Source organism: Sebastes fasciatus, chromosome 7 (assembly GCF_043250625.1).
Source record: "Sebastes fasciatus isolate fSebFas1 chromosome 7, fSebFas1.pri, whole genome shotgun sequence".
Lineage (NCBI taxonomy): Eukaryota > Metazoa > Chordata > Actinopteri > Perciformes > Sebastidae > Sebastes > Sebastes fasciatus.
The window spans coordinates 16,155,111-16,183,086 of record NC_133801.1 but is presented as its reverse complement, the minus strand read 5'-3'; the positions used below and the strand labels follow the sequence as shown (position 1 = coordinate 16,183,086).

General features: G+C 41.9%; 1 protein-coding gene across 2 annotated transcripts in view; it reads right to left on the bottom strand.

Annotated features, from left to right (window-relative positions):
• The window catches only part of relt (RELT TNF receptor), a 31,680-nt gene extending 4,071 nt beyond the window's left edge, over nt 1–27,609 (bottom strand). The window contains exons 1-8 of one of the 2 annotated variants that reach the window (XM_074641880.1): nt 27,441–27,609; nt 10,446–10,520; nt 10,230–10,322; nt 9,031–9,215; nt 8,713–8,765; nt 8,325–8,576; nt 2,687–2,767; nt 2,176–2,254 (exon numbers count right to left, since the gene is read on the bottom strand). In XM_074641880.1, coding sequence (XP_074497981.1) covers nt 2,176–2,254; nt 2,687–2,767; nt 8,325–8,576; nt 8,713–8,765; nt 9,031–9,215; nt 10,230–10,322; nt 10,446–10,487 — 785 coding nt within the window. In that variant the 5' untranslated portion in view covers nt 10,488–10,520; nt 27,441–27,609. Of the gene's footprint in view, nt 1–2,175; nt 2,255–2,686; nt 2,768–8,324; nt 8,577–8,712; nt 8,766–9,030; nt 9,216–10,229; nt 10,323–10,445; nt 10,521–12,508; nt 12,654–27,440 lie in introns of those variants that run through there. The other variant, XM_074641881.1, reaches the window with a different exon arrangement.
• Between the last annotated feature and the right edge of the window lie 367 nt (nt 27,610–27,976).

Here is a 27,976-nt window from a genome sequence, read left to right as displayed (position 1 = left end):
CATATGAGATTTTTTTAGTATGGGATATTACAGTATGCAACGCTGGACACTACATAAATATCCCACAATGTAATGCGGTAGTGACGACAACATTCATAACAGACGTTGACTGACAGCTCTGTAACATCATTGGCGCTTCAATTTAGCTGTAAGTATAAGATTTCACTTTACAAGCATAATATATATTTTTTATTAATTCAGACTTTAATTCTCACAAACCGTCGTTTAGTCACATGAGGCTGGTACGAGTTACCATGGTTACACGTCTCAAACCGGCAAGGAGGCTCTCAGGAAGTGACGACGTAAATTACTGCTCAGTGCGTCCGAAAAAATACATACTACTGTTTAGCCACACAAAAGTATGTTGAACTATAGTAAACCTATTGAGTATGTAGTACATAGTGTGCAATTTCGGACGCAACCATTGTCTTGAAACTATTTTGTGTTGCTAAGTAACAGAGCATAATGCAAGGATGACAAGTGAGTCTTTTAAGAGTTAGAAAAAGCTCCAAAAAATATCCAAACTTTAGCGTCACCTCCGCCGTTGTTCAGTGTGAGTGTGTAAATAGAAAAATAAACTAAAATTTGAAATCTGAATTTTTATCTCTTAGTAACCAGGCCTCTTTAATCTTTTTCTCCATTGTTCTTTTGAATGAATGATGAATGCAACCGTGTGCCCCTGTGTTGTACTAGCTAGTGGGTGACCTGTAGTGACCTCCCACCACACACAAATACAGGATCTGAAAGCTTTCTAGATTTCGGTGTGCATATATCGTGTGTGCGTGCCAGAATGTTCTCGAATGTAAAGCTCACATGTTGCAGCAGCAGCAGCACACTACCAGAGGCCCCTGAGACTGCTCACTATTGTAGATTTGGCTTACATGCTGGAGGGAAATGGATCCAATTACCATCCATATAACATTGTTAGAGGGCGACTTCTCTGTCTTCTGCTGATAAAGGAAAACCCAGTGGTGCAGACTGTGGTATGAAGCATGCATGTTGCTGGATTTGTTCTGACTACTTGAGCACTTTTAACGGCCGCAGATTACAACCAAAGTTCCAACCACAACTACACTTGGTCATGTAAATCGTGTGACTTCAAGTTATGTGATAGCCAATGAGCTTAGTGACAGACTGGATGTTTAAGCCTCATGACTCAAGAGAGACAGCGGTTATAAATGTGTTACACATTCACTTCAGACATGCGGCAGTGAGTCACTGCCAAAGTATCAGCCTGATGCAGAGCTGCAGTGAGGAAGTGAGCCTACATGTATATCACTATGAGATTATACTTGTTGAAAAAGTACAAAAATAATAAATTGTTGGTGGTATTATATTATTTTAATGTGTTACAGTTGAAGTGGAGGCACAATACGGAATTATAATCCTGTAAAAGACACAGCTTGCATTTTTACTTTTAAGGTGAATAAATAATGTTTGCCATGGGAAAAATTAGAGCTGCAACGATTAATCAATTAGTTGTCAACTATTCATTTAATCGCCAAATATTTTGATGATCAATTAATCGGTTTGAGTCATTTAAAAAAAAAAAAAAAAAGTCTAAATTCTCTGATGATTCTCTTAAATGTGAATATTTTCTGGTTTCTTTACTCCTCTATGACAGTAAACTGGATATCTTTGAGTTGTGGACCAAACAAGACATTTGAGACGTCATCTTGGGCTTTGGGAAACACTGATCGACATTTTTCACCGTTTTCTGACATTTTATAGACCAAACAACTAATCGATTCATCGAGAAAATAATTGACAGATTAATCAACAATGAAAATAATCATTAATTGCAGCCCCAGGAAATATATAATGTTTTATATCAAGTGGCTCTACTGGGAGCTTGAGCCAAGTCATAATATTTTCCATTAGAGATTCACATTAAAACTATGTGCATTTTTAAATTTGGTTCTGAATCTATAGGTTCATATCATTATTCAGCTTTCACCTCTGAAGAGCAACTTTCTGTAGCTTTTGGCAAAGTTTTCTCTCCTTCTGTCTGCCTGAACATCCTGCAATTTGTATTTAAAGGCCTCTTGACAGGAGCCTCCTTGCTCTCTCCCAGATGTCCCTTGCCTCTGTATTCAGCTTGTCCTCGAGCAAGTATATGTTGAAGGTATACTGTATATTGAGGGTATGTGTAAGCGTGAGTGTGTGGTCTCATACTTGATTGACGAGCTTTTATTCATGGACATCTGTTTACTCTCGTACTCCAGCAGCAGTTCCTCCAGTGCAGCAGCATTTTCTGAAACATACAAACACACACACACTTTCAGATGAGACTCGATCAACGATATGACTACAGTTACAGTACTGCTGGAGTGTAGTTTTAGACCATATTAGAAGTTTATAAATGACATTCATCTTTGTGCTTACTGGTGATTGATTGGAAAAATTTACTTCCCTGGGAAAAGTTCCAAATACATTGAGATCATTATAGGATTCACAGTTATTATTCTAAAGGAAATACTTTTTAATCCCCTTCAAAAACAACCAATGTCTCTTGCTGTGTTTGCATTTCTAACATCAACCATCTAATGTGATAAGGAGCGGGCGGTCTGAGCTTGCAGCAGTAGAGACGTGTCTGTGACGTACTCCGTTCCCCTCTAAAGCCACAAGAGATGAACTGACTCTGACCACAAGGCCGTAAGTGACCTCACTGCGGATCAACACCCACCTTTCTTCTCAGTGATGAGGCGAACCAGAACACTGATGGTGTCTTCATTCAGGTCGTCAGATATGTAGGGGCAATTGTTACCTAAAGCAAGAAAAAAAGACAGAGATTTGTCATACATTATTTTGTAATACTGTATATTGCATTTAAGTATATTGTCATATGTAATGACATACAACGCAAATACAAAAATAATGTCGTATGCATATATTAAAAAGTGAATTCATCTAAATATTAGTCTGTCAATCGATTAAAATATCCAATCGCGATTAATCGCATGATTGTCCATAGTTAATCACGATTAATCACAAATTAATCGCACATCTTCCGAAAGACAGAATAGCGGCTGGGTCCGCTGTTGGACCGTCGGATTTTTAAGAGGTTAATTAAAATTTGCAAGTTGTGTTAATGCGTTAAAGAAATTAGTCGCGTTAAAACAAATTTGCGTTAACGGGTTGTTATCACTTTAACTTTGACAGCCCTAATTAATTATATTTTGGAATATATATTTTTGCAGAAAAATGGCATGTATTTCAAACTGTCCAGCCATATATTCAAATATGAACAATGTATGGTATATATTCCTCCTGTTACGGCTATTTATTATATGTTAAGATAGAATTCACACCATCAACAGGTGGCTTTTACAGCTACTTCACTCACTGATAGAGAGACAGAGTTCACACAGTGCATGTCACTGCCGGGATATCATGCCCCAGTGCACGATGGGACTGATAAGGATGGATGTGGATGACTGAACAGCAAAGAATAGATGTGCCTCCATGGCAACCCCCCCCCCGACCATCCCATAATAGCACAGCACAGTGAGGCAGCTGAGAGCAGAGGGATGAGGGCGCATGGGGGTCCAGAATAGCTCACTCAGCGATCACAAGCCATTCAGCACTGTTGAAGCACACAGGGCTCTATGTGTGTGTGTGTGTACCAGACCCCCAATGCCAGGTACTGTGTGTATCTTTGTGTTAAATGTGATTGTATAGATGCATTTATGTCTATGTGCGTGTCTTTCTTGCATAAGCAGTGCCAGGCTGTTGTTAGGCCATAACAATAGCTGAGTCTCCACAGTGGCTGTTGCTATGCGAGGATAACGGCATCCATTTCACAGTGTGGCACTCATTCTCCTCTATTTACTCCTTCAACAGAGTCAGACCCATGTGTTCAGTGTTTCAGTGTTAGCCACATTAAGTCACCAGTCAGTCACCTTGAGTTTGTTTGTTCAGTTTGACATTTTAGCTTAAAAAAAATCAGTTTAAAATGTAGCCGTCTTGTGGATCTAAAATGGCTTAAACTGTAAACTGAAGCAACTATACTCTATACCTTTCACCCTGCCCTTGTGGCTGAGCAGGCTGGGTAATCACAAAGTTGCAGATTTGACTCCAGCTCACGACATTTCTCGCCCTCTTGGTTTCTCCCCTTCAGCTTTCCTGTCACTGCGCTCTCCAATAAAGTCAAACTTTTCTCCGTCTGCACCTCTGCAGAGTCTGGTTTTAGCCCTGCCGAGCTAAGCTTGCTGTAATTCATCCCCATGGGTGTTCCCCCTGAGCAGAGATGATGAGAAAAGTGCTGGAGTAAGAAGTTTAGAGCGGACAGACAGACAGACAGACAGACAGACAGACAGACAGTCAGCGCACTACAACAAGGATAGTTACATAACAACAAGAGAGAGGAAGAGGGAGAAAGTTTCACCATGCGGCATCCTACTGCCCTCTGACCATCCTTATGATCCTGCAGGCTTTCTGTCGTATTTACTAACTTTACTTTGCTTATGCTCCCCTCTCTTGTCCTTTATCTGTCTCGCTCACACTCACACATGCAGACTTATAACTTATCACTGCAGCACAACATCATCTGCCCTCAAGGCTGTACAGGAGGAGAGAAGGAGCGGAGCTGAGAGTGATAAGGTGTCCTAAAGTCACCTCAGTTGCCGACGGAAAAACACTACATCTGTAAAACGTTGACACGGATTTCTTCTTTCTTTTATCTTTACAAAAGGTTGAAATTGTGCCTTCAGATTATTAAAAAAAAAGGGATGAAAAGTCAATTGTTATCTTAATTGTCCTAAATTAAAATCATTACTTTTGAATCAATCAATCATTCAGTCAAACTCACATTGAGACATACAACTTTTCATGTTAAGGGGTTTCATATAGGGAACCCATGCAGTCAACTTAACCAACATCCTGTCAACCTATTTAACACCGACTGGGGAATAAACTACTGTAAGAAACAACCATCAAAAGCACCAATTAAACCAGAAACAGAAGACAATGATATGAAGTCATTAGAAACAAATTGATTTTCAAAGTCATGAAAAATTGGTGTTAATAGAATAAAGCACCTGTGAAATATGACAAATAGTACACCTCTAGGGTCTGCGGGGACCACAGTCGGTAGGATGAGGGTTAAATTGAAAGCAATTTCTATCATGGAAGCTCTACAAATGACAAAGCAGATCAAAAACTGGGATAGAAGAAGAAGAAAAAAGGAAGACGAACAACGCGGAGAGAAACAAGGAGAGGAGAAAGAAAGAAGAGACATAAACCGTGAGGCGAGGACCTGATTGAATTATTGATCTGGCTGGGAAAGGAGAGATGAGTGGATCGTGTCATGTTCATATGAGAAGAGGGAGGGGGTGTTAGAGAGCCAAGAAATCGGATGAATGGAGAGTATAAGGACAGATAAAGAGGACTGCGGGGGGGATGGGGGTTCGGGGAGTTTCTCTTTAGGTGCGGGGACGTCTTAAGTTTCACAACAAAGTGCTCGGAGAGGAAGAGACCAAGGCAACGCTGCAAACAAAAGGCAGAGATCTTTGACAGAAAGACTGTTGCTATGACCTCTGAAGGCCTGGAATCACATCTATATACAGGCTTTGCTTCAAATATATGAGCAGAGACGGCATGTTTGAGGAGTGCTAGTGAAACAGATGTAACAATGATACTTGAAATCATGAAATCTGTTTGGTCTTTTACCAGATCTGTTGGCCCTGGATCCCTAAATCCACTACACAGAGAAGCGCTACATGTGCTCTTAAGACTTGGTGACAGAATAGAAAAGCTTTCATCTTTGAAGCGTAAAAGATAGAAATTACTTTGGTGGTTGTGGCTAAAATGTTTGGGAACAGAAGCTAAAAAAAAAGAGCTGAAAGAAGAAGAGTAATATCCTATGGATCTAGAAACCAAGTGGGAAGCAGGTTCAGCAAACCATAAAACAAAACCTAAATAAATATGAAATATGATGGTTGCATCTGCTTAATTAAACTGTTTAATCCTAATGATGGGATACAGGAAATTATCCAAAGCAGCAGGTGCTGTGTAAACGCAAACAGTTTCTTAACGTGGGATGAGCTGACAGAAAGTCTGATCTGTTGAGGCGGCAGCAGCTGCGCTCTAACGTTCCTGAGGCCTGACACGTTAACGTATGGCTACTTGGCTCTGTCACACAGCTTTCCTCTGAGCCTCGCACCATCAGGTGAGTGAGAGAAAAGCCTTAGCCTTTCAATCTGTTTATGCTCGCACACTAATGACAGTAACTGATACACAGACAGTAATAAGGCATTAGTAGTGAGGAAAATAACATTTGAAAGTGTTATGTATTAGTTGTTTAGCTTGATGAGCGCTTTATGTAGCCTCATGCAAGTCAATGGCTGTTTAAAGGAACAGTTTGACATATTGGGGAAATGTGCTTATGTGCTTTATTACAGAGAGTTAGATTGATATCACTTTCATATCTGTCCGTTAAAGGTGCTAAATACGGGATTAGGAGCATTTCTATTGCCTCTCAACATGGCGACGGGGAGCTGAGCGGCTTGCAGCTAACAGTGCTAACAATGTAAATAATGGCAACGGTGCTGACAGAGCTAACAGTGTTTACCTGGTGGGAGAACAGGGGGGTCAGGACGGCGTTATCAGCTGTAACCGCCGTATGAGAGCAGTGCGAAAAGCACGCGCTACCGGTCTAGCTACGTCAACAAAGCACAGAGAAGCTCGGATTACAACACACAGAAGCGACTTCATTCTCTGTTCAGGTAGACATTACTCCTCCATATCTTTACAAAGCAAATAGTTATTTGCAGACTGGCTCTGTCCAATAGTTCAAAAATCCACCTACCAGAACCTCTAAAGCTCACTAATTAAAATGTTACATCTTGTTTGTTTAATTTGTACAAAGTCCAAGGTGTAAAAATGCCAATTTAATGTCGAACATGTTAAATAGCAAGCTTTAGAGGTGCTGGTAGGTAATGTGTCCAATCTTTGTGTAAGCTAAGCTAAGCTAACCGGCTGCTGGCTGTAGCTGCATGTCTAATGAACAGAATTATCAATCTTCTAATCTAACTCTCTGCAGGAAAGCAAATATATTATTTGCCATATTTCCCAATAGTTCCCAAACAAACTATTGCTTTATGTCTACTTTTTGCATGAGGCAACCAACAATAGGGAGTTTGTAATGTTTGCTTAACTGAATGAACTCTCTCTGACTCACATTTTTTGAGTTTGTGCAAACCGTAAATGACTCCAAACGCCTCATAGCAGACATAGTTTATCAAAATGTCATATATTCTATGTGAAAATGTACCAGAAACACGTCATTGTGGGTCCTGTCTCCGATCAATGCTACAATAGATGATGCACACCGTGTGATTTTAGGGTTTTACCTGCTATACAAACCTGAGAACCAGATAGAGCACATCAAGTACAATAGGCACATAAAGGAAATATGAGTGTACTTCTCACATTGTGTGCACGGCAATGTAGGTCTATACAAAACGTATAGATGGTGTTTGCTTCACCATTAGGATCAAACCAGGTGTTATGACTTGTCACCTCACAAGAACAGAGTTTCATTTAAAGGCTGCACTACTCAGAGTCCTCAAGGACAATACGACTATACACTTTAACAAAGGACAGGGATAAAGAGCGCTCATGTTACTCTGAGACTGTGCAAACCACAGAGAACAGGTGTGGTAACTCAACGCTTGTTTTATTGCTTGATCCCTCTATGTCTCTGTATCTTTCTCTCTCTAAACTCTCTTAATCTTTCATTTATTGATATCAATCTCTCTTTCGGTTAATACCACCCCCCCTCCGTCTGTCGCTCTTTCTTCTTCTGCCCTCACCCGCCTCTCCTCACGTGTTTACTCAACTCAGTTCCTCTCTGACGTCAGTAGGGCGAGTGAATTGATGGGAATGCTTTTTTCTCCCTTTTCAGATAGGAAAATTACAAGAATAACAGCGCGTGCTTAGAAAAACACAGCACGCATGACATGTAATGACCCCAACAAGGTCATGGTCCAGAGAGATTAAAAAAAAAGAAGCCTCCCATGTAGGCTTGCGTGCAGTCACATCACAGAGATACATGGACTGTGGCTGCACACAAAGACACTGCCTTTTGGGCTTGGCTTGGATTCGCCCCAACTCCTGACAACACTTAACCACATCCTGTGCATGCGTGTGTGTGCTAATTCTGCATTTTTATGGGCGAACGTGACTACAACCTGAACATAAATGCTAGTTTCAGGAAGCACGCTCTCTGCCACTGCCATCATTTTCTCTCTTTTCTAACTTTTTCTTCTATCCTTTTCATTTTCTGAATGTTTTTGCAATTCCTGTCACTTCATTTCTCTCACCTTCTTTCTGCGGTGTGGCCGTTTCTTCATCCCCTCCCTCCTTGTCAGTGCAGCGGTATCCCTTCTTCTTCAGGACGTTGCAGATGAGGATACCCAACAGGCCCATCACGCAGAAGACGGGCACCAAAGCAAACACAGCGTACTCTGCCGTCTTCTCCTCGGCGCTGCGTACCACTGTGCCGTTGACCAACCCTCCTGCGCCGCTGGATGGACCTTTACCCACTGTGCGCACCGCTCTGACATGCAAAGATGCTGAGAGAAGAAGAAGAAGTAGAGAAAATAATGTAAGAGCATGGTCTTATCTCCATAAAGAACAAATGATTATAGTGAATTGAATGATGGATGAGCAGCATGTGAAGTTAAAAACACACGGGAGGATCCTGCTTACATTTCACGCACGCACTTTGGGTGGAAACTTCCGCTGTAGCAGTGGACTGAAATCTGCAAATGGAAAAAAGAAGAGTAAAGAACATAATTAGAGAGATGGACAGAGATAGAGAGAAAAGAATCAACAGTTTTTATGCCATATGTTGCTTGATGTTGCGTGCCCATTGTGGTAAATGACATAGTTCTTGTTTTCTCGACACAGAGAAAATCACAGGATTTTTTATTTAGAATAAATAAAAGTTTATAAGGCGCAAGTTCGAGCAGAGTACTTTGAATGTCAAGCCGACAGTGAGTTAACCAGCAGACAGGTAGGCCTTACCCAGCCAGACAGTCCCCACAGACAGCATCTGAGGTCGCAGTGCCAGGGGTTGCAACCTTACGGCCGACGGTCTTGCAGGAGGCGTGCGGGCGGCAGAGCTCAGAGTCAAATGCGTCTGAAAAGTTTCCAGTCGGGCACAACTGACATTGCACTTCCTCTGTTGGACTCTGGATCTGCCCACAAGCCTGGTAAGAAAGAAAACACTTCTAAACTCGAGCAAAATAAGCACAAAATGAAGCATCCCTCTGGTTAGAGTCACCACATAAACAGATATTTAAATGATGAATGGTAGTTTTGTTGTGTCAGTAACAGCATGTGATCTACTAACTACTAACTAAATACAACCGTCGTATGAGCAGCGCAGAGCTGCGGCCGTGAGCTAGCCAATGGGGCACGCTCGCATGCACTAAAAGCACCGGCAACCCGACTAGGCCTACTCTGCCTCTGATTGGCTTACCATGATCGTCTTACAGAGGCAGAGTAGGGCGGGCCATGCCTTCGCTATAGCAGGATTCGTAATTTAGCGGCATCGCTATGTCAACAAAGCACGGCGAAGCTCGGATTACAACACTCACAGAGGGAGAGTGATTTCATTCTCTGCTCAAGTAGACATTACTCCTCTATATCTTTACATAGACAATAGTTGTTTGCTGCTATATTAATGCTCTGGATATTGAATTTAGCACCTGATATATGTAAGCAAGTTACTTGGTTTATATTGACTGTGTTGACCCTAAATATAAATTATAAAGCAATCTCTTACCAGGGGCTTTATACTGTATATACTGTAGGTAGGTGGTGGGAATAAACTGGTCCACAGTGAATTACAGCAAATATGCACGTATAGCAATTAATTGGGTTACTGCAAATAAAAAGTCATACATGCATTCAACATTTAACTGTAGCCGACTATGTCATACTGTAAGTCATTTGAACTCTTTGACCTCTAAGCTCTACATTACACAGAGTAAGGAGAACCTTGCTGACACAAGTGCATTTAAAACATGTAGAAAGGGCGTACAATTAGGGAGCATGGGGTGAAAGTTTGTAGTCTCTAAGAGGACAAAAGATACTTAGAAAGGACAGTAAATCACTTGATAGCAGCATATATTGTAACAGCAGAGATATATTGTACTAAAAATGTCCTTCAAAGTGAGTTGAGTTGTTATCAATCATTTTATTTCAGTTTGTAGTCTCACCTTGGAGGGCTCCTGGCCAGCGGGGCATTGCAGACACACACACCCTTCCCCCCACCGACACTGCACTGCTGCAGTCCCACCACAGCCAAACACCTGGAACACACACACACAAGCTCATGAGTCAGAGGTTTGCAGTAAAATGGAGTGCACACACTTACTAAATCATGATGTACAGGCCACCTGGTCTATAAGTCACACACATCTGCACATATTTACCGTGAGAAGGACGAGAGCTGAGCAGCAGAGGTGGTTCCTCATCTTCTTCAATGTATTCTTCTATGTTCATATGATCTAAAGGAGAGAGGAGACAGAAACAGGTCAGAAAAGGGTTAAACCCATTTTAAAACATGGTCACGTAGGTCACAAGGTTCACATAAATATGGGCTTTAAAGGGCACAATAAAAAACAACCTCAGTCAAACACAACTGTGCTCTCTTTGCAAACGCAATTTATTGACCTTTTAAGTGCCGAGAAGTGTTTTCTAGTCACATACGATGACATATAACAACATGACATATCACGTCATATATGTCACACAACACACACAGCACATGAGCATGCACGCTCGCACAGAACCGCACACGCTCACATGGCGAAAAACACCTGAGTCACTTTTTGCGACTCATCCAGAGTGCAGTGACTGGAGTTAAAAGGGAGGTAAGGAGCAGTTGTAAATGCTGTAAATAATATTTAACGTGAATCAGGTTCTTTTTATGGGCAGGAGTGAATGAATCTGTGGCTATTTTTGGGGCAGTAGCACTCGCACACACATTTAAAGCCATTATTCATGCTGCAACATATTCATTTGCCAACACATGCTGACTTTCTCAACGCTTGATGAGTATTTCCGGAAATTTAGGTGAGTTAAATCAAAATCTTTTTATGGATTAATGTCATCAAAACTAAGTGATATCATTATAGAGAAGACAAACACATGAGGATGATTGTACTATCCTAAGAAACACTGGAAAATAAAGCTATTTTGCCGTGTTTTTTAGGATACTGGAGATACATGAAAGGAAAAACTCTTCTTTAAGTCTGCATTGATGGGTTATGTGTTTAGATAGATTGTGTTACAGCATAACAATAGTGTCATCTCTAAAGTTAGCAATTTGCAGTCTGAAAATATTTGACGGCAGCTTATTTAAAATAGCATAACTCCCTACAGTGCACACACATACATAAATATCCATATGTACACAGAACAAGTGGTCAGCAAGGCATTTATTGCTGCCCTTTACTGATGCTTCTATATAATTTCATGGACTTAAATGAAATCCAATCCGAGGTCACTTATCAATGACAAATTCCCAGGTCCATTTATAGCATCCCGACACTTATACTGGCTCACCTTCACATTTGAGTTTTCACTGCTTAATGTAACATGCTGAAATCATGTTGTGTCAACGTGATATTTTGTTACATTAAAAAGGCAGCAGAGCAGTCAACAGGGTTTAAGGTTCAATTATTGTGACAGAAAACGTGCTGAAGTGTTGCTGAATAATAATTCCTACAAGCTGTTCTGAATCTTAACCTACAGTAAACCTAAAATAGTCTGACTCGCTCCAATGATTACAGGTCTAATGTGAGTGTGACCCCCAAGAATAAATTAGAGAAATAAATGCATTTCCAAGACTGATGATCCAGAATCCTATAAAAAAATCATGTTATATCAACTTGTCAAACTGCTATGATGTAAAAATAATCTGCTGCAATCATTTCTTCCGCTGTGTGCCCTACAACATCCTATAAGTAAAGCCACTGACAAGATAAAACAGTTTGTTGCATGTAATTCTTTGCATGAAATTGGCTAAATACTGTGCTCTCATTGGTGGCCAGCCACAGTCTCAGTCCGTCAGGTTATTTGTGGTGGATATTTTACTTTCAAAATTACAGACATGACAGACTCACACAACATAAAATTCATTCTTAGCACTTGTCACACTGCACGACTTCGGTCGTCGTGAATATGATTATATCAGATGTGCCAAAGACTTTTTTTTCTTTTTTCTATGTAAGAGGAGAAAATGTAGCTGACAGACTGGTTGAACCCAAACAGGCTCGTAAAACAGTCACTGACCAAAGCGAAAACATAAAAGGCATTTGGAATATGCAAAAATAAAAAAAGATGAGAAGAAGAACGGAAGAAAAGATGAGAAAGTAGAGCAGAGAGGAGAAGGAAAAAAAAGATGGAGAAAGACTATAGGCTAAGATAGAGATAAAGAAATTGAGATCAAGACAATGGGAGAGAGAGGAGAAAGACGGAGCAGCATACTTACCCCAGATTTGCAGTTGATTGGCACAGTTGCCGTGGCAACTCAGCGAGGATGCTGTGTATGCTGCTACAAACGCTGAGTCAGGACCAAACTAACTTTCTTACAGCTGTCTAAGAACAATACGAACACTTGATAAAAGCCCTATTTGGTGCTACTTGGACAAGTAACTAAAAAAGAAAAGACTACTGGACTTCACAACTACAAAAATTAGGATTAAAAATCTGAAATTATATAAAGTTTAGAGTCTTAGAGACTAAAATGCAACTCGAGAAGTCAGAAAAGTGAAACAAAACTCTCAAAAGTCTGGTGTAGCTGAATGGAGAATTCAATGTACCTGCTTGTGTCTTATACTGTCACTCTGACCACAGACACACCCCTGTCGTCCTTAGGACATGCCCCTTCTATCACAGCTAAAACTGTGCGTGTGTGTGTGTGTGTGTGTATGTGTGTTTTGTTGCATGTGTGCGTGAAGGGTGAGGCCACTTTAATGCACCTCTTCACCTTCGACCACGCAGCAAAACATAATGTTTTAAACATTAGTTAGCAGGCAAATCAACAGTTCTGCACTCAAACCCATTCATTCCCTTTCTGTGTGTGGTCAGCACATGAAGACACACGAAGGCCCTGGTGTCTATGTGCCTTATGTAAGGGTGTGGTGATATGCCTTAACATCATTTTTTAGATATTATATGTGCATTCATTTATACTTGTTCATGCACCCACACACACACACACACACACATCTGGAATGCCATAACATCCAGCCAGCACCAAGCTGTGCCTTACACAAACAAGAAAATAAAAAACATTAACGAGTTTATGATTTTGGTCCGGCAAGGCCCTCCTGCCAATGACAGGCTACTGAAGCGTAATTTCAGGGAGGAAGAGTAAGATAAAGCGAGGACGGAAAAACCACTAGTTTGAAAAAACAACACAGGGCTGAAGGGCCAAAGGAGCTGTAGAGGACGAGGGAGAGGGAGGGATGGAAAGAGGAGAAAGTGGCAGGGAGTGCTAAATTGCTAAAACATCATCCTGATAGCGTGATATATATATAGAAGCATTTATTAAAATGCCATTACAGACCAGAGCAAGAGGCTAATTACAAGTCATACACGCGCACATATGCACTTATACACTCACGCAAACAAACACAAGCACAAATGATCAATAAAACGACAATGATAGAGGGAGAAAAACAAAAATGGGACCTACAATTAAGTACCTCTGTTTTTGGAAAGTGTCAAGTAACAAATTGGACGCGGTTCGAGGGGATGAAGAATGCTGGTTGTCCACAGAGAACCTCTCTTGACCTCCAGGAAGTGCAGCGACTGAAATGACTGTACTTAAACTCCAGCAGAGCAAGGTGAAACTGATTTATCGTGTGATGAATGCATGTAATCCGAAAGTCATTATCTCATTATGCAACATTACAACGTCTTTCCTGACTGGATTCCAGTCAATGCAAAGATGTTTGGTTAAGGAGAAATCATTCTGGGAATGTGGACCAGCAGAGTTTGCCAACCATTTCCCCTGCTCGCTATCCCACAGGTTAAAAAGCAGTAATATATTGTATGCAACAGCGACACATGCAGAGAAAACGTGCTGAAGTACAAAATACACATGAAAGCATATTCAAAAAGGATGTTCAAAACGTGCCGGCTGAGCTCCCTGACCACCGTCCTCAGAAGTCAGCCGTTCACAGCCAGCGTCGTCTGCGTGTGATGCTTTTGCATTTGAATCCAGTTTGAGGTTTTTACCCACAAACCAATTACAGAAGTGATCGCCACACGTGGAGCTTCCACTGGACCTTCAGGGCACATGACCACCCCTGTGTCCACGCGTGGCCTTGTCAAACACCAATCCTTCTCTTCCTTCAGTCAGTTCTGCTGGGACCAACAGCAGTGCAGAATTCTCCATCATCTTTTAAAGGAAAAGTTCAACATTTTGGGAACTACACTTTTTCGTGAGATGAGAGGATTGATACCACTCAACAACAAGAAACAACTAGATTCATTCTGTCCAAAGGTAACGAAATCCACCTGCCAGCACCTCTAAAGCTAAAAAAAATAGCCCCGCATAATCCCCCATTAAATCACCAAAAACGTCAGTGTTAGTAAACTCGCTTTAGAGGTGCTAGTAGGGCGATTTTATTACCTTCGGACAGAGCCAGGCTTGCTGTTTCCCTCTGTTTGCAGTCTTTCTGCTAAGCTAAGCTAATGGGCTATAACTTCATATTTAACGGACAGACACAAGAGTAGCATCGATCTTTTCATTCAACTCTCAACAAGAAAGTGAGTACGTGTATTTCCAAAACGTCAAATTGTTGACTCCTTATTCATCCGCTTACAATCTCCTCCAATCACCTTAGCTTATAACTATGCAACAGCATCTCTTACTTTCACTTCATCATTGCCCTTTCTCGAGATGTCTCGAAGGCCTTTTGTCTGATTTTGTCATGGCAAGGAAATGAAAAGAGAAAGCAGTGGAGAAGAGGAGGGTCTTTAGGGCAGGATTGGAAGATTGGAAAAGACTCAGAGTCTCTAATGTCTTAGGAAAGCAATTTCCAAAGGCTGGAAAAGGCTCTGTCCCCGGAGCTGCAAAGGTTGGACTTGGGGGTTGATAGAAGGCAGGCTGAGGTGGATCTGATGAACCTAGATGGTTGGCGGGGGGGGAGAGATCAGCGAGGTATGGGGGGGCTAGTTGGTGAAAGGCTTTGTAGGTGAGGACCAGGATTTTAAAGTTGATCCGGTGGGAGACAGGGAGGCAGTGGAGATCTTTTAAGGACTGGGGTGATGTGGTGCCAGGATTTGGTGTGTGTTAGAGGTCTAGCGGATGCGTTCTGGACCAGTTGGAGTCTATTGATGGAGATAGCACTGATGCCGTAGAGGAGTGAATTGCAGTAATCTAGACGGAAGGAAATGAAGGCGTGGATCAATGTTTCAGCAGCAGGACGTGCGAGAGAGGGCTTAGCAATATTGCGAAGGTGATAAAACATCTTTCAGCACTAAGATGCACTACACAATGAAAAGAACGATTTAGTCTGAGACTTTACTTAATCCCTGTCAAGGAAACTGCTTGCTGTAACTTTGAACTCTCATATTTTTCTTCAACGTGCTCTATCCACGTTTAATTTTTTCATAACCCGGCTTGCTTCACGCCTTTGTCGGCCATGTGCTTTGGTTCGGAGGCAGATGGAAGTGTGGGTAGAAGGAGTAGAGCGAGACAGAAAGAAAGATAGACAAAGAAAGGAAGAGAAACAGAGGTAGAGAAGACAGTTGCGTAGGAAGAGTCGGATATAGCAGGATATTAACACCTCTCAGAATATCCCAACAAATGAGCCGAAAGACACCAACACCCACGAATCCTTCGTCATTTTATGTGAAAACAACAAAACAGGAGAATAAATTCAAAAAACACCTCAAAGGAAAGGGAGAAAAGCGTGACGACTTTTCCAAAACTGTAAAACAGTAATTAGCCCAAAGCCTTGGTGCTGTTGTTTGACACATTCAAATAACAAGTCGCGACAACATCAGATGACCAGTCACGTCTTCTGTTTTGTTCACGGGGACCTAAAAATAGCAATAATAAAGAAGTAATGGCGGAGGCATGACAAAAACACGGACATTATTTCTATGCTGTGGTGGTTTTTGGGGCGAGGACCGGAGCTAATGTGTTGGAGAGCTTTTTCTGGCTCCTTGATGTCATGCAACAGCTGAGCTGAGAAATCCTACTGGATGAAGCTGTGAAGGAAGGAAGGAACCACAAAAGAGGAAACACAAGAATGAGTGGAACTCCTCGCCTTTCAGTGTGAGGTGACCGAGCGGCAGGAGGGATCAAGGCTAAAGCGGGGTCAACCTGCCACGTTATTGGATTCCAAACAATGAGCCATGTTTGTCGAGGACACGTGATTCTTCTACGACATCTGCAATGACTCTGCAATGATTTTATTTTCAACGCCATGATGAATCTTAGTCTACAGGCACAAAAATACATGTCAGTCATCGGCCATATTTAAAGCTACACCTTTGCTGAATCAGCACCTTTTTTGATTGCACCGCAAGTAAGGCTATTCCAGGTACGCAGTGTTCTTTCTTAGTCTTTCTTATGGTATTTTGTCATCATACAACATTTGACAGTAGATTTGGGGCCATCGGTGAGCGTCTGTCGGCCTAGTTTTTGTGGTGTGTCCCGCACCGTCGGCTCTAGTCTGCCCGTTTTGGAGGCTTTTCGGCCGATTCAGCGTGTTGAATGGGCGGCGGAGCGCATCGGTGAGAGAAATCACTGTTATTGACTGTTCAGCTTAAACGAATCAGCGAACAGAAACGGGTAGTGAGGAAATCAAGCCAACGAGTAAGGTCAAGGAGTCAAGAGGGCACACACAGAAGGCTCTTCTCATTTTTCATCTTCATCCTCATCTGATCATTCCAATACAGGGATATTTTTACAGCGACATGGCCATCTGGAATGAAGCTAAGTGGTGAGCGAAAGTGGTGTGAAAATGGTCGGTCAACCCTGCTTTGTTTCACGTACATATCATAACAATGGCTTGTATATCCGCAGTCTTCTGTCTTCCGGTTCCGGTTCGTACGTGCTAACTGGCCATTGGCTGTAGTCTTTGCAATGTGTTCAAATGCAACTTGTTGCCAAGACAAAGGGGATGTGAGGCGACGCCTTTAGATACAACAAAAGCCTCAGACTTAAAGCAAACACATTGCTGTTACTATCAAGGAGTTTATTGCCATGTGAATTAAAATGCCACCTCTGCATTTTCATATGAGGAAAACCTTAAAATTACATTCCCAACTGGCGGGTTACAGTCAACAAGTGGACGGGGGTCTTTGTGAACGTGTGGGTCAACTTTGTAAAAATAATAATTTTCAAGCACTGTCTCCCTGCAGAGTGAATAGCGTATGTATACTAGTACAGTAGCAAACAAAACAATATGAACAAACATGCAAAATATGAACTTTGGTTTTGCTTAATACAGCTTTACTCTACTTTATTCTTTTCAGCAACTGGTTTATTGCCATGTTCTTGCTATTATTAACCCTTATAGTATGCCATGCTGTAAAATAACAGTGTTTTGTTGCATGAATTAGATGTGATTATAGTTACAATCCTTTTAATTTCATTGGATTTTTCAGCAATTGCTTTTTCATGTTGCAGTCTCACACCTAATTTTATTGGGGTTTTCAGTCACAATTTCACTTAGCTTTAGTCTCTTTTTAAAGACTCTTCTGAACAATAAGTGCACTAAGTCAACCAAGATGTATGATGTGAATACAGTGTTATGAACAGAGTGGATATTTGGCATATAGAATCTGACCTTGTCAATCCCTGCAAGTTTACACTGAGCTCAACGCAGCAGAGATTGTGATTCAAAGGTAAAAAGCAGTATGCATCGTATGCAACAGCGACACATGCAGTGAAAACGTGCTTGAAATGTAAAATGCGTGTGAAAACATGTTCTAAAAGGATGTTCAAAACGTGCCAGCTGAGCTCCCTGACCGCCGTCCTGAGAAATCAACCGTTCACAGCCAGCCGATCCAAGCCAGCATTGCCTGCGTGTGATGCTTCTGCATTTGAATCCAGTTTGTCTGAGGTTCTCCCCACAAACCAACTACAAAAGTGATCGCCACATGTGGTGCTTCCACTGGACCTACATGGCACATGACCACCCATGTGTCCACGCGTGGCCTTGTCAAACATCCATCCTCCTCTTCCAGCTGAGACCAACAGCAGTGCAGAAATCTCCATCATCTTTTAAAGGAATAGTTCTACATTTTGGGAAGCGGCAAGGTTCGTTCTGTCCAAAAGTAACAAAATCAATACCTCAGTGTTAATAAACTCGCTTTAGAGGTGCTGGTAGGCAGATTTTATTACCTTCAGACAGAGCCAGGCTTGCTGTTTCCCCCTGCTTCCAGTCTTTATGCTAAGCTAAGCTAAACAGCTGCTGGCTGCAACTTGTAAGTGACAATAATCATCTCCTAAAGCTTTATTTTGACCAGGTTAAGCCTGACTATAGACCAGAAGTACACACTTTTCGCTTGCTCTGTCCTGGAAATATTCCACTGGTATGAACAATGATGACAGTGCACAGAATCATCACCTATTTTCTAACCAACTACTGAGTTTAAACATCTTTGTCATTTGCTCTGTAGGTGTGGGCTCATAACCCTTTAAAAATCTATTGGATTATCTCAGAAATGCATCATCACCAAACTGAAAACAGGGTTGTTTTCTTAATCCCTGAAGAGCTCTAACCTCACGGCCAAGACATTATAGATTTTATAGTATTTTGTGCAGAATAATGAGATGTATCCTTGCTTTAGACTTGATTAAAATAAAGTAATGCTCATGTTGATGGATACTAGTGTAGTTTGATAAAAAAAAAGAACACTAAATGCTTCTTTGGTGCTTCAAAAACGGCTGATGAAACCCTTTTGAAAGCTCTTCAAAAGACGTGGATTTCCCTCTCCGTTGTGAAGTAGAAAGGCTTGACAAAGAAAAGTCAACCACCAAGTTCCCATGCCGATAATGGCTACCTATTAAGCCCACTAGGTCACGTAGCGTGTCCAGCGTTGGGGAACACCTCTTTATCTAACGACCCATGGAGTGAAATACAATAGAAAAGAACTGAGCCGGCAAAAAAAAGGTTTAAGGTAATTACACTCCATTATCCATCAGACATTTCGTGGACCGAGAGATAATGTGCATGTGTACGACAACGACGTGATCGGGACAACCATACCCTCTGTTTGACTTAATGGAGGTGCCCATTATCGGCAAATGAAAGGCTGATTTACGCCAACACTTTCGACATTAGTGCTCAGACAATGTCTCATTATGGGGAGCGTGTCTGATAACTGGGCTGGTGTCGCCTCTCCACATATGTCTGCGAATGCGTTTCTCTCACGGTCCTCCACTCTGTCCTTGGGTTGACGTGATGGTTCGGTCGTCATGCTTTCCAGTGGAACTGTACACCGGCAGAAACTTAACGGGCCTCTCTTGTGTCTCTGCCGCACACTGTCTGTCAGATATCACTGAGGTGGAACGAGAAAGAGGTTGAATTGACCGGAGAGAGTGGAGAGAGAGGGTGAGAGGAAGAACGGACGCAGTGAGGTGTTCAGCTTGTTTACCTTACTTGTTCAGCCAGCGTAATACCTCTGCAGCAACCGGAGATCCCACAATACAGCACGGTGACAGTACAATGTCCTAATTTACAGCCACCATGAATACAAATGCATACAAAGGAAACTGGTGATATGATGTAATGTTTCCTTTTCTTTTGTTCAGTAGAAACAGATGCCACATCTTGTGGTCATAGTGTGGTCAAGTCAAAAAATTCTCACATGCTTTAGGTTTAGTCCCCACTGAAGTTAGTTTCCAGCCATTACATCCATTACTTCTATCCCCCCTATAAAGTCAAATTACATAAGTGGGAAACATGAAAACCTGGCTTTCCCTGATTTCCATGACCATCAACGGTGCTTTTTCATATTGCAAATACTTTTAAAGTTGCATTAAAACTTTTTGTTTTTCAATAACTTTCAGTCTGCCTCACTCAAAACAAGCCAAAAATTGCACAAATTTAAAAAAAAAAAATTTCACAAGGAGACAAGGATACTTTGCTATGATGTGAGACCACCAGAAGCCGGCCACAAAGCAATTCTGGCTACAAAACAACTCTAAGAGATTCCAAGACGACAACAGCAGAACATGGGGCAATCTGAGCTGCAAAATTGTCTGCGAGAGTAGATGTTTTCGAGACTCTGGTATTTTCCCTTACCTCACCAGCATCATTAACGGTGGATGTAAATCAACTCCGTATGTTCACAACACCTTAAATTATAATTCACAACCCATAAACACGTACCAGCTCTATATAAAAGCACACACACGTGCACTATAATAAAACAGTTGCGGCGTAAAAACAACACTTCCAACATGTTATCTCAATTTGTCGAACAAATATAGAGGATTTAATTAATTACTGTTTTAGTCAGTGGAAACATCTACTCTCTATTATTTAAGAAGCTGAGCTCATGTAGAGAAACAACTTGCTCGCATTCATGAGTAATGAAGAGAGCTGTTTGATATGAAGCTAAATTGCAGGTATCCTATTTGCTTGTGGTAACCTTGTTTTCACATTGTCTCCTGCTCTCAGGGAAAACTGAAGTGATGAGTAAGAGAAGTGTTGACTGTTTGCAGGGAGATGTAAACCTTGAGGAACCGTGTCTTAAAGGAAAAATTAGACATTTAGCAAAACTAGTGCCGTGGCCGTTTGGCGCATGCCCGTTCGGAGGGGGCCGATTGCTTGGCCCCCGGAAGTGCTGCTTGCAGCGTTGTAGAGAACTGCTCATCACTCGTTGACTCCAGGGAAGTGAAGAAGGGTTTGGTTGTAAGGTTAGTATATCTAGCATCCAGCAGCAAAAGTCAACTGCAGTCAATGAGCCACGGCGTGTAAAGGCCGGCTGCAGACGACATGCTTAAACATGATTTATGCTTGCTGCATCCACGAGGGGCGCAAGTGTCCGCATGGCCAAAGTTTTCTAACTATGCAAAATCGGATGGGCGGAGAAAATGCAAAATTTAGAGGAGCTCTGATTATGTTGGTTTGCCACGAGGAGAAACCCGCATGGAGTATCAAAGACTCAAACGTTTCCTCATCACAATTCCACATCAGCTCAGCTCATGTCCGTGTGGCCATCCTTGGGGAAAGCATAACTGAAGCTTGAGTCTACAGAGCCCTAAAGCCCCATTGCTGCACAGAGCGCTGTTCGTTTTTTTTATTCAAAGTTTATTAATATTGAACATGTCATGTGTCCAAATTGCACCAACTTCGCCACTGCACATCCTTGAGTCCCCATCAATACACCCGCCAAGGGTGAAGTAAATTGGATGATTGGTTCTTGAGATATGCGAAGGACACACACACATACATGCAGACCGACAGCCAGACAGAGATTCCTTGCCTTATAGTTAGATCCATAAAAAGCTAACCCTGACCCTAACTGTTGTCACGGTGAGATATTGCCAGACTAGCCAAAAAAGCTCATATGTCATATGAGTCATCACGTGTTAATTAGGGAGCTTTAGAGGTGCTGCTAGGTAGATTTAGTGGCTTTCTAACAGAGCCAGGCTAGCTGTTTCCCTGCTTTCTCTCTTTGTGCAAAGCTAGGCTACCTGTCTCCTGGCTATAACTGTCATCAAGAAAGCAAATAAGTGTATTTATTGCCAAAACATTACTTTAATGAATGGCTGGGTCAGTGAGTCCAAGGGGCGGAGGCCAGAGTGAGCGCTGGGAATCTTAACCGAACCTCTGGGAATGTTAAACATGTTAAACAACTCCATATGTGTACTGAGCGTACTGTACATATGTGAAAGCAGTTCCTCATGACTTTCTATGGAGGAGGGTGAAAGAAGCAGATAAGCAACCCTGCAGTTTGCCCCCAACATGCAAACCCAACCACAGACACGCACACTCATTTATATTTATGGATCTAAGTATGCTGCGTTTTGAGTTGTATACAATATCTCTATAAAAGTGTTGCTAAGATGAGAGGTTCAATGTCCTGGTTTGTTGGCTACATCGTCATTACTCAGCGGTTACTCTTCACATGAGGGACGGGGTGGATTCGCTTCAAAATATGACCCACCCACACACACACACACACACACACACACACACAGTCACTCAGTTGGGCCTCGTCACAAAGACATTGACACGGACGCGCTGGTGTGTGATTTGTTCTGGCAACTAAAAGCCAGCGATTGGTCGCTGGCGAGTTCAGCTAGCAGATTGCGGTCGCCTTACAGATTCATCTTTCCTCCCCCAGAGCCGGCCTGTGGGGGTAGCAAACGTCTGCAGTCTCTTTTCCCTCTTTCCTTAAAGCTTATTTTTAAGACTGTGTCATTAAACGGTACAGAGTGGGCAGTGCGAGGGCAGATGGAGGAGACAGAGGGGAAAGGTCATAAACTCGGGCCAAGCAGGGCGACATTACTGCGGCCTGTTTTTCTCCTGACTGAAGCAAATCTCATGGAATGTGACTGAGCAACCACTCAAGCTATAAACCACATTACAGATACAGCGTGTCAGTATAATGTAGGAGCAGTGGTGGAAGAAGTCACACCATTTTCTTAGGTAACAGTTGCAGTACCACTCTATAAAAACACAGGATTAAAAATAAGTCAAAATACAAACTAGTGATGAGCGTTACAGTTAAAGTTACTACAAGAAACTTTTACTTGATTCTGAAACAGTCTCAATGTAATACTGATGCCTCTATATGAGCTACATAAGTAAACAAGACCATCAGCGAGAAGATCGGCTATTTCTATATAGTTATTCTTAATGTCTGTCATCGGATCAGATTCTGCCCAAAATCAGACAGAACAATTTATGGCACACAGATTGACCAGAAACTCCTTCAGCTCAGACTCCAGCAGCTTCTCCTCCGGCCAGGAACAGAGCTTCGCCTAGCTGCTCCGCCAGTCCCCGCTGGGAGCCAACACCGACACCATGCTGCTGGAGGCCCAGGCCGTATTGCTGGGCCCGCTGGAGGGAAGGGAGGCACGGGAGAACCAGAAGCAGGACTGAGTGGAGCAGACTGTCAGACCCTATTGCAGTAAAATTAGATGTTTTCTAAAGGGACTCTAGGCTCGGAAACACTACCACTTTTGTCCACAGGGACCACCAAAATCAACACAAAATGAAAGTTCCTCATCCTCGCCCCCCTTCCTGAGCCGTTAAGCTCTGGCTGGTTGACGTAAAACACATCACTTCTGGTGCGCCAGCGCGGGAAAGTCGCCACAGACACCACAACTCCGATATACTGCAAAATACAGAGAGCTTTCCCCAGCGGCGTAATCAGCATTGTGTGAACTCATTTACTTGAGTAAATGTACTCATGTACTACTTATTTTCCACCACTGTGTATGATGAATATTGTTATATTATCCTTATTATATAATCCATCGTTTTTTAAGTGTAATTTGGTCCCAGGCAAGGAGTAATTTATTACATACCTGCGTAGTTTTCAATTTCAAGGCAGTTTTTTTTCTAGCTAAACACAATTCACAGGAAAATCGTAGCTAGGGATAAAATATGACACCACTGTATGCATGACCTTTGTAAACTTCAGGCACAAAAGAGCTGAAACATCCGGGACTCTCCCTCACTTCCTGACTTTCAAAAGAACTCAACTGACAAAAACCTTCTGCAGCATGACTTGCAGTTTGCTCAGTTTACTGAGAGTTCAGCAGATAAATATTAAAAAGAGACATGCTGGGTCTCCTGAGGAACATTTCCTCCTCAGAAAGATATTTTGGATACTGCTGTCCATCAAATCCTGCTTTCCCATTAAGAAATAACTTCTAATTAAGCTTGGGTGTGTGTGTGTATGCATACTGTAAGTGTATGTGAGTGGTTGCATGCTCGTGCCAACGTCTTTCCGGGTTTCTGTGTCCAGGTCCCCCTGTAATCATCCAATCCCCCACCAATCTGCGTGAGCGCTGAGCCAGCTTGGATCGGGATCTGCGGTCGGTGCAGTGGGAATTTCTTTGGCACGGACTTTTCTGGCTGACATTGGGGAGGCAGGCAGGCAGGCCGCTGTGGCACGGGGACAGAAGACCGCCTGGGCGCATTCCCAACCAATGTGGCTGGACGGATGGACTGACAGCTGACGGGATTGATGGCCTAATTAAAGCTGTGTCTTTGACCTCCACATGCACATACGCTCAAATAGAGTTAAAGCATCTGTCAGTTAGCTTACATTGATAATCCCTACAGGTACAGTAAATCAGTTATCTGCTCCAAGGTGCAACATACACACTTTGATCTTCTTCTCTCTTCTCTTCCTCGTCCGGTCATCTTTGCCTCTTGCCAAAACGATGAACACATTCAGTGTATAGTAACTGTTGAGTGGGGTAGGGCGTAAAATGTGGGTTAAATCTAGCTCACAGCTTTCCACACTCCACTTCCTAATTGTGTGTGTGTGTGTGTGTGTGTGTGTGGTATAATTACAGATGTCAGCCCCAGTGCAGTTATGTAACATCAGTTGAGCACACGACATGATGGAAAAAAATGTGACTTTCTGCCAAAATGACCCACATGCAGTACACACTTATACAGCACACGAGACCTCATACACTTCAATGATAATTCATCTGTGTCTATGCAATGAATTTAAACAATCATATGTCGCCACCACAGGAGAAAAAGGTGGGGTAAGAGATGCACATAGATGTGTTCAAAAGCATTTTGTAGCAAGTTAAAACATGTTAAAATCCTGCTAGAGAATGCCTAAACTGTCACACACACAAAAAGCTTCTAAAGTAGGGGTGGGGGAAAAAAACATACAGCATAGTATCGCGATATTTTGCCTGCCAATATTGTATCGATACACGGACGTCAAGTATCGATCTTTTATTATATAAACTATTAACCTCTTAATCCGCTATTCTGTCTTTCAGAGGTTGTAGCGGGCTCAGTCTTAAAGCTAGAGTGAAGATACTGGTACCATATGAAACTATAAAACCTAAGGAATCTGCCATGTTAGCTAAATAACGCTGCAAAGTAACACTAAATTTTAGCGAGGAAAAACTGGCATGGCTATTTTCAAAGAGGTCCCTTGACCTCTGACCTCAAGATATGTGAATAACAACTCTGAAATGAACAGAGTGAAAACTGTTTCTTATTAGATAAAACAGATGATGACACATTGCAACAGCAATTCTTAACACATTACTGTCCTCTTACAAATCTGTGAAAACTGACCTATGTAGTCATTTCCAAGTAAAACTGTTGTGACTGTAATGATACCACAGTGCTGTTTGAAGGAAATACACTATAATCTTTGAAAAAAAAAAAAAACATTTTCTGGCTGAGACCTGGGGCCTGTTTCACAAGACGAAGATAACGGATTAAGCCGGGGTTTTCCAGTTATCCTGACTCAGTTTAGCCTTAACTCGGTTTCACAAAAGGAGTGGCATATAAGTTACCATGGAGATTTGTTCTGGTCAGCATACTTTGTCTTTCTCCCACAAGAAGGGGTGAAAGTACTTGACAGGAAGCAGGGAGTTTGTCTTCTGGTAAAACAGCCGATATCAAACACTTAAAATGCTTTGTGAGCCGTACATTGAACTCTCTGTTCCCACGTGGCCGTGCCAAAACAGTGCTGATGAACAAAACTTTGTAAGTCCTGTGAAAACCTTCCTTAAAAATGCCTGCATCGTAACAATATTAGGAACGAGCCAGTGAAGCTGCACATGGCCCTCTTCTGGTGGAAGTGTGTGCGTATAGTCGTGTGTGAGAGAAAAGCCTCTTATTGATACAAGCGTGCAGGAATTTTGGTCTCAGACAATAGAAGTCTTTGGACAAAAATGACAGTCTCATCTTGTGTAAGTGTGTGCGTCTGTGCATAAAGGGAGCTTGCCCTCATTGCTCAGTGTGCTCATTACCCAGCAGCACATCCTGCCAAAAACCACCGCAGTATGGTGTGATAAGTGACGGTGATAAGACACAACATATAGTGAGCAAAGAGATGGTATGAGTGACACAATATTAATACAGTATACTAATAATTTACAAGACATTTAAAGACATTTTTACAGTTTCTTCTTTCGGCCACTCTCTATGCAATTGGCAGTATAGGTATGTGTTTTGTTCTGCATAATATAAAGTTGGCTTGAACTGAACTGAAACTTGATGTGTCTCCATGTAATAAAATATTATAAAGATGTATACAATATGAAAATAAAGCAGAGCCATGATGTTTCCCTTCATTAAAAAGAGAGGAGGAGGAGGATCATACTACCAGTGACGTCATCACGTTACCCATGACATGCTCCTATACTCTGTCATTAGACAGCACAGTGGTTTGCATAGTTATTATAAGTGTATTAAATTAATAAAAAAGGTACTCAGTTGCATATAGCAGAATAACCAGAAAAAATCTATTAAATGATCTAAACCATGGGCTGGTATAGTATCCATAAATGCCATCACTGTAGGAACATCATAAGTTTACATTTGGATAAATCAAATAAGCGGTCACAAAGGTTGCTCATGGCACAATTTATTCTATTTGTCCATTTAACATATTTACTGTTTTGTGCCTTAAATAAACCCCATTGAAACAAACAGCAGGGACTTGTTTTGTCTATGAGCATATAGATTATCATAAGAATGTGAGAGACGCATGTTAATATTAATACTATACACTAATAATTTGACATTTTACAGTTACTTCTTTCGGCCAATCTCTATGCAATTATAAAGATGCATACAATATGAAAATAAAAGCAGAGCCATGATGTTTCCCTTCATTAAAAAGAGAGGAGGAGGATCATACTACCAGTGACGTCATCACGTTACCCATGACAGTGCGTCAAGCATGCTCCTATACTCTGTCATTAGAGAACACAGTGGTTCTCATTGTCATTGTAAGCATTTTAAATTAATAAAAAAGGTATTTAGTTGCATATAGCGGAATAACCAGAAAATAATCTATTAAATTACCTAAACCATGGGCTGGCATAGTATCCATAAATGCCATCACTGTAGGAACATCATAAGTCTACATCATGATAAATCAAATAAGCAGTCACAAAGTCTTATTCTATTTGTCCATTAAACATATTTACTGTTTTGTGCCTTATTGAAACAAACAGTAAGGACTTGTTTTGTCTATATGAGCACATACAGATATCACTGTGTGCCATATGATGTCCAGTAGCGCAGATAAACTCCTATATGTCATATTACCTTCGTGCGTAAAAGTGGTCAGGACGGTCGGACAGGCTTTGTGGCGAGAAAAGCCCCAAAACGAGCCGGCAATGACTGACACGACTAAACTACCGGCTTCAGCAGCCATTCAGACTCTACTACGAGGTAAAAAAAAAAAAAAAAAAAGAAGAAAGTTGTCTGACTTACCGGTTTGGTGAATAAAAGGAGTTGAAATCAGAGTTCAGAGTCGAGCATCATCAGCTGGAGAGGACTGGAGTTGTCAGGTGTGATTAAAGAAGGAATGGATGAAAACCACAAAGCCGGTATAAACGAGGTTCCCTCTTCTCTCTCTGGCTCGTCTCTCTCTCTCTGTGTGAAAAAGAGACATAAACAGTGAGCTGGCTCTGTGAGCTCACAGTGCGTCACCGCTGCAAGCTGAAACTCCCGTCAGTGTGTGTGTGTGTGTGTGTGTGTGTGTGTGTGTGTGCGTGTGTGTGCGTGCGTGTGAGTGTGTGCGTGCGTGTGTGTGTGTGTGTGTGTGTGTGTGCGTGTGTGTGTGTGTGTGTGTGTGTGTGTGTGTGTGTAACGGTAAACCCCCTCTGTCGGTCGGTGTCTTTTCCCAGCAGAGACTGCGGCTCACAACCACCTGGCAGCTGAAGCTCCTAATGGTTTTAAGTCTCATTATAATGGGAAGACAATACACGACCCCAAAATATGGAGACCCAAAGCACTAATATTTAAAA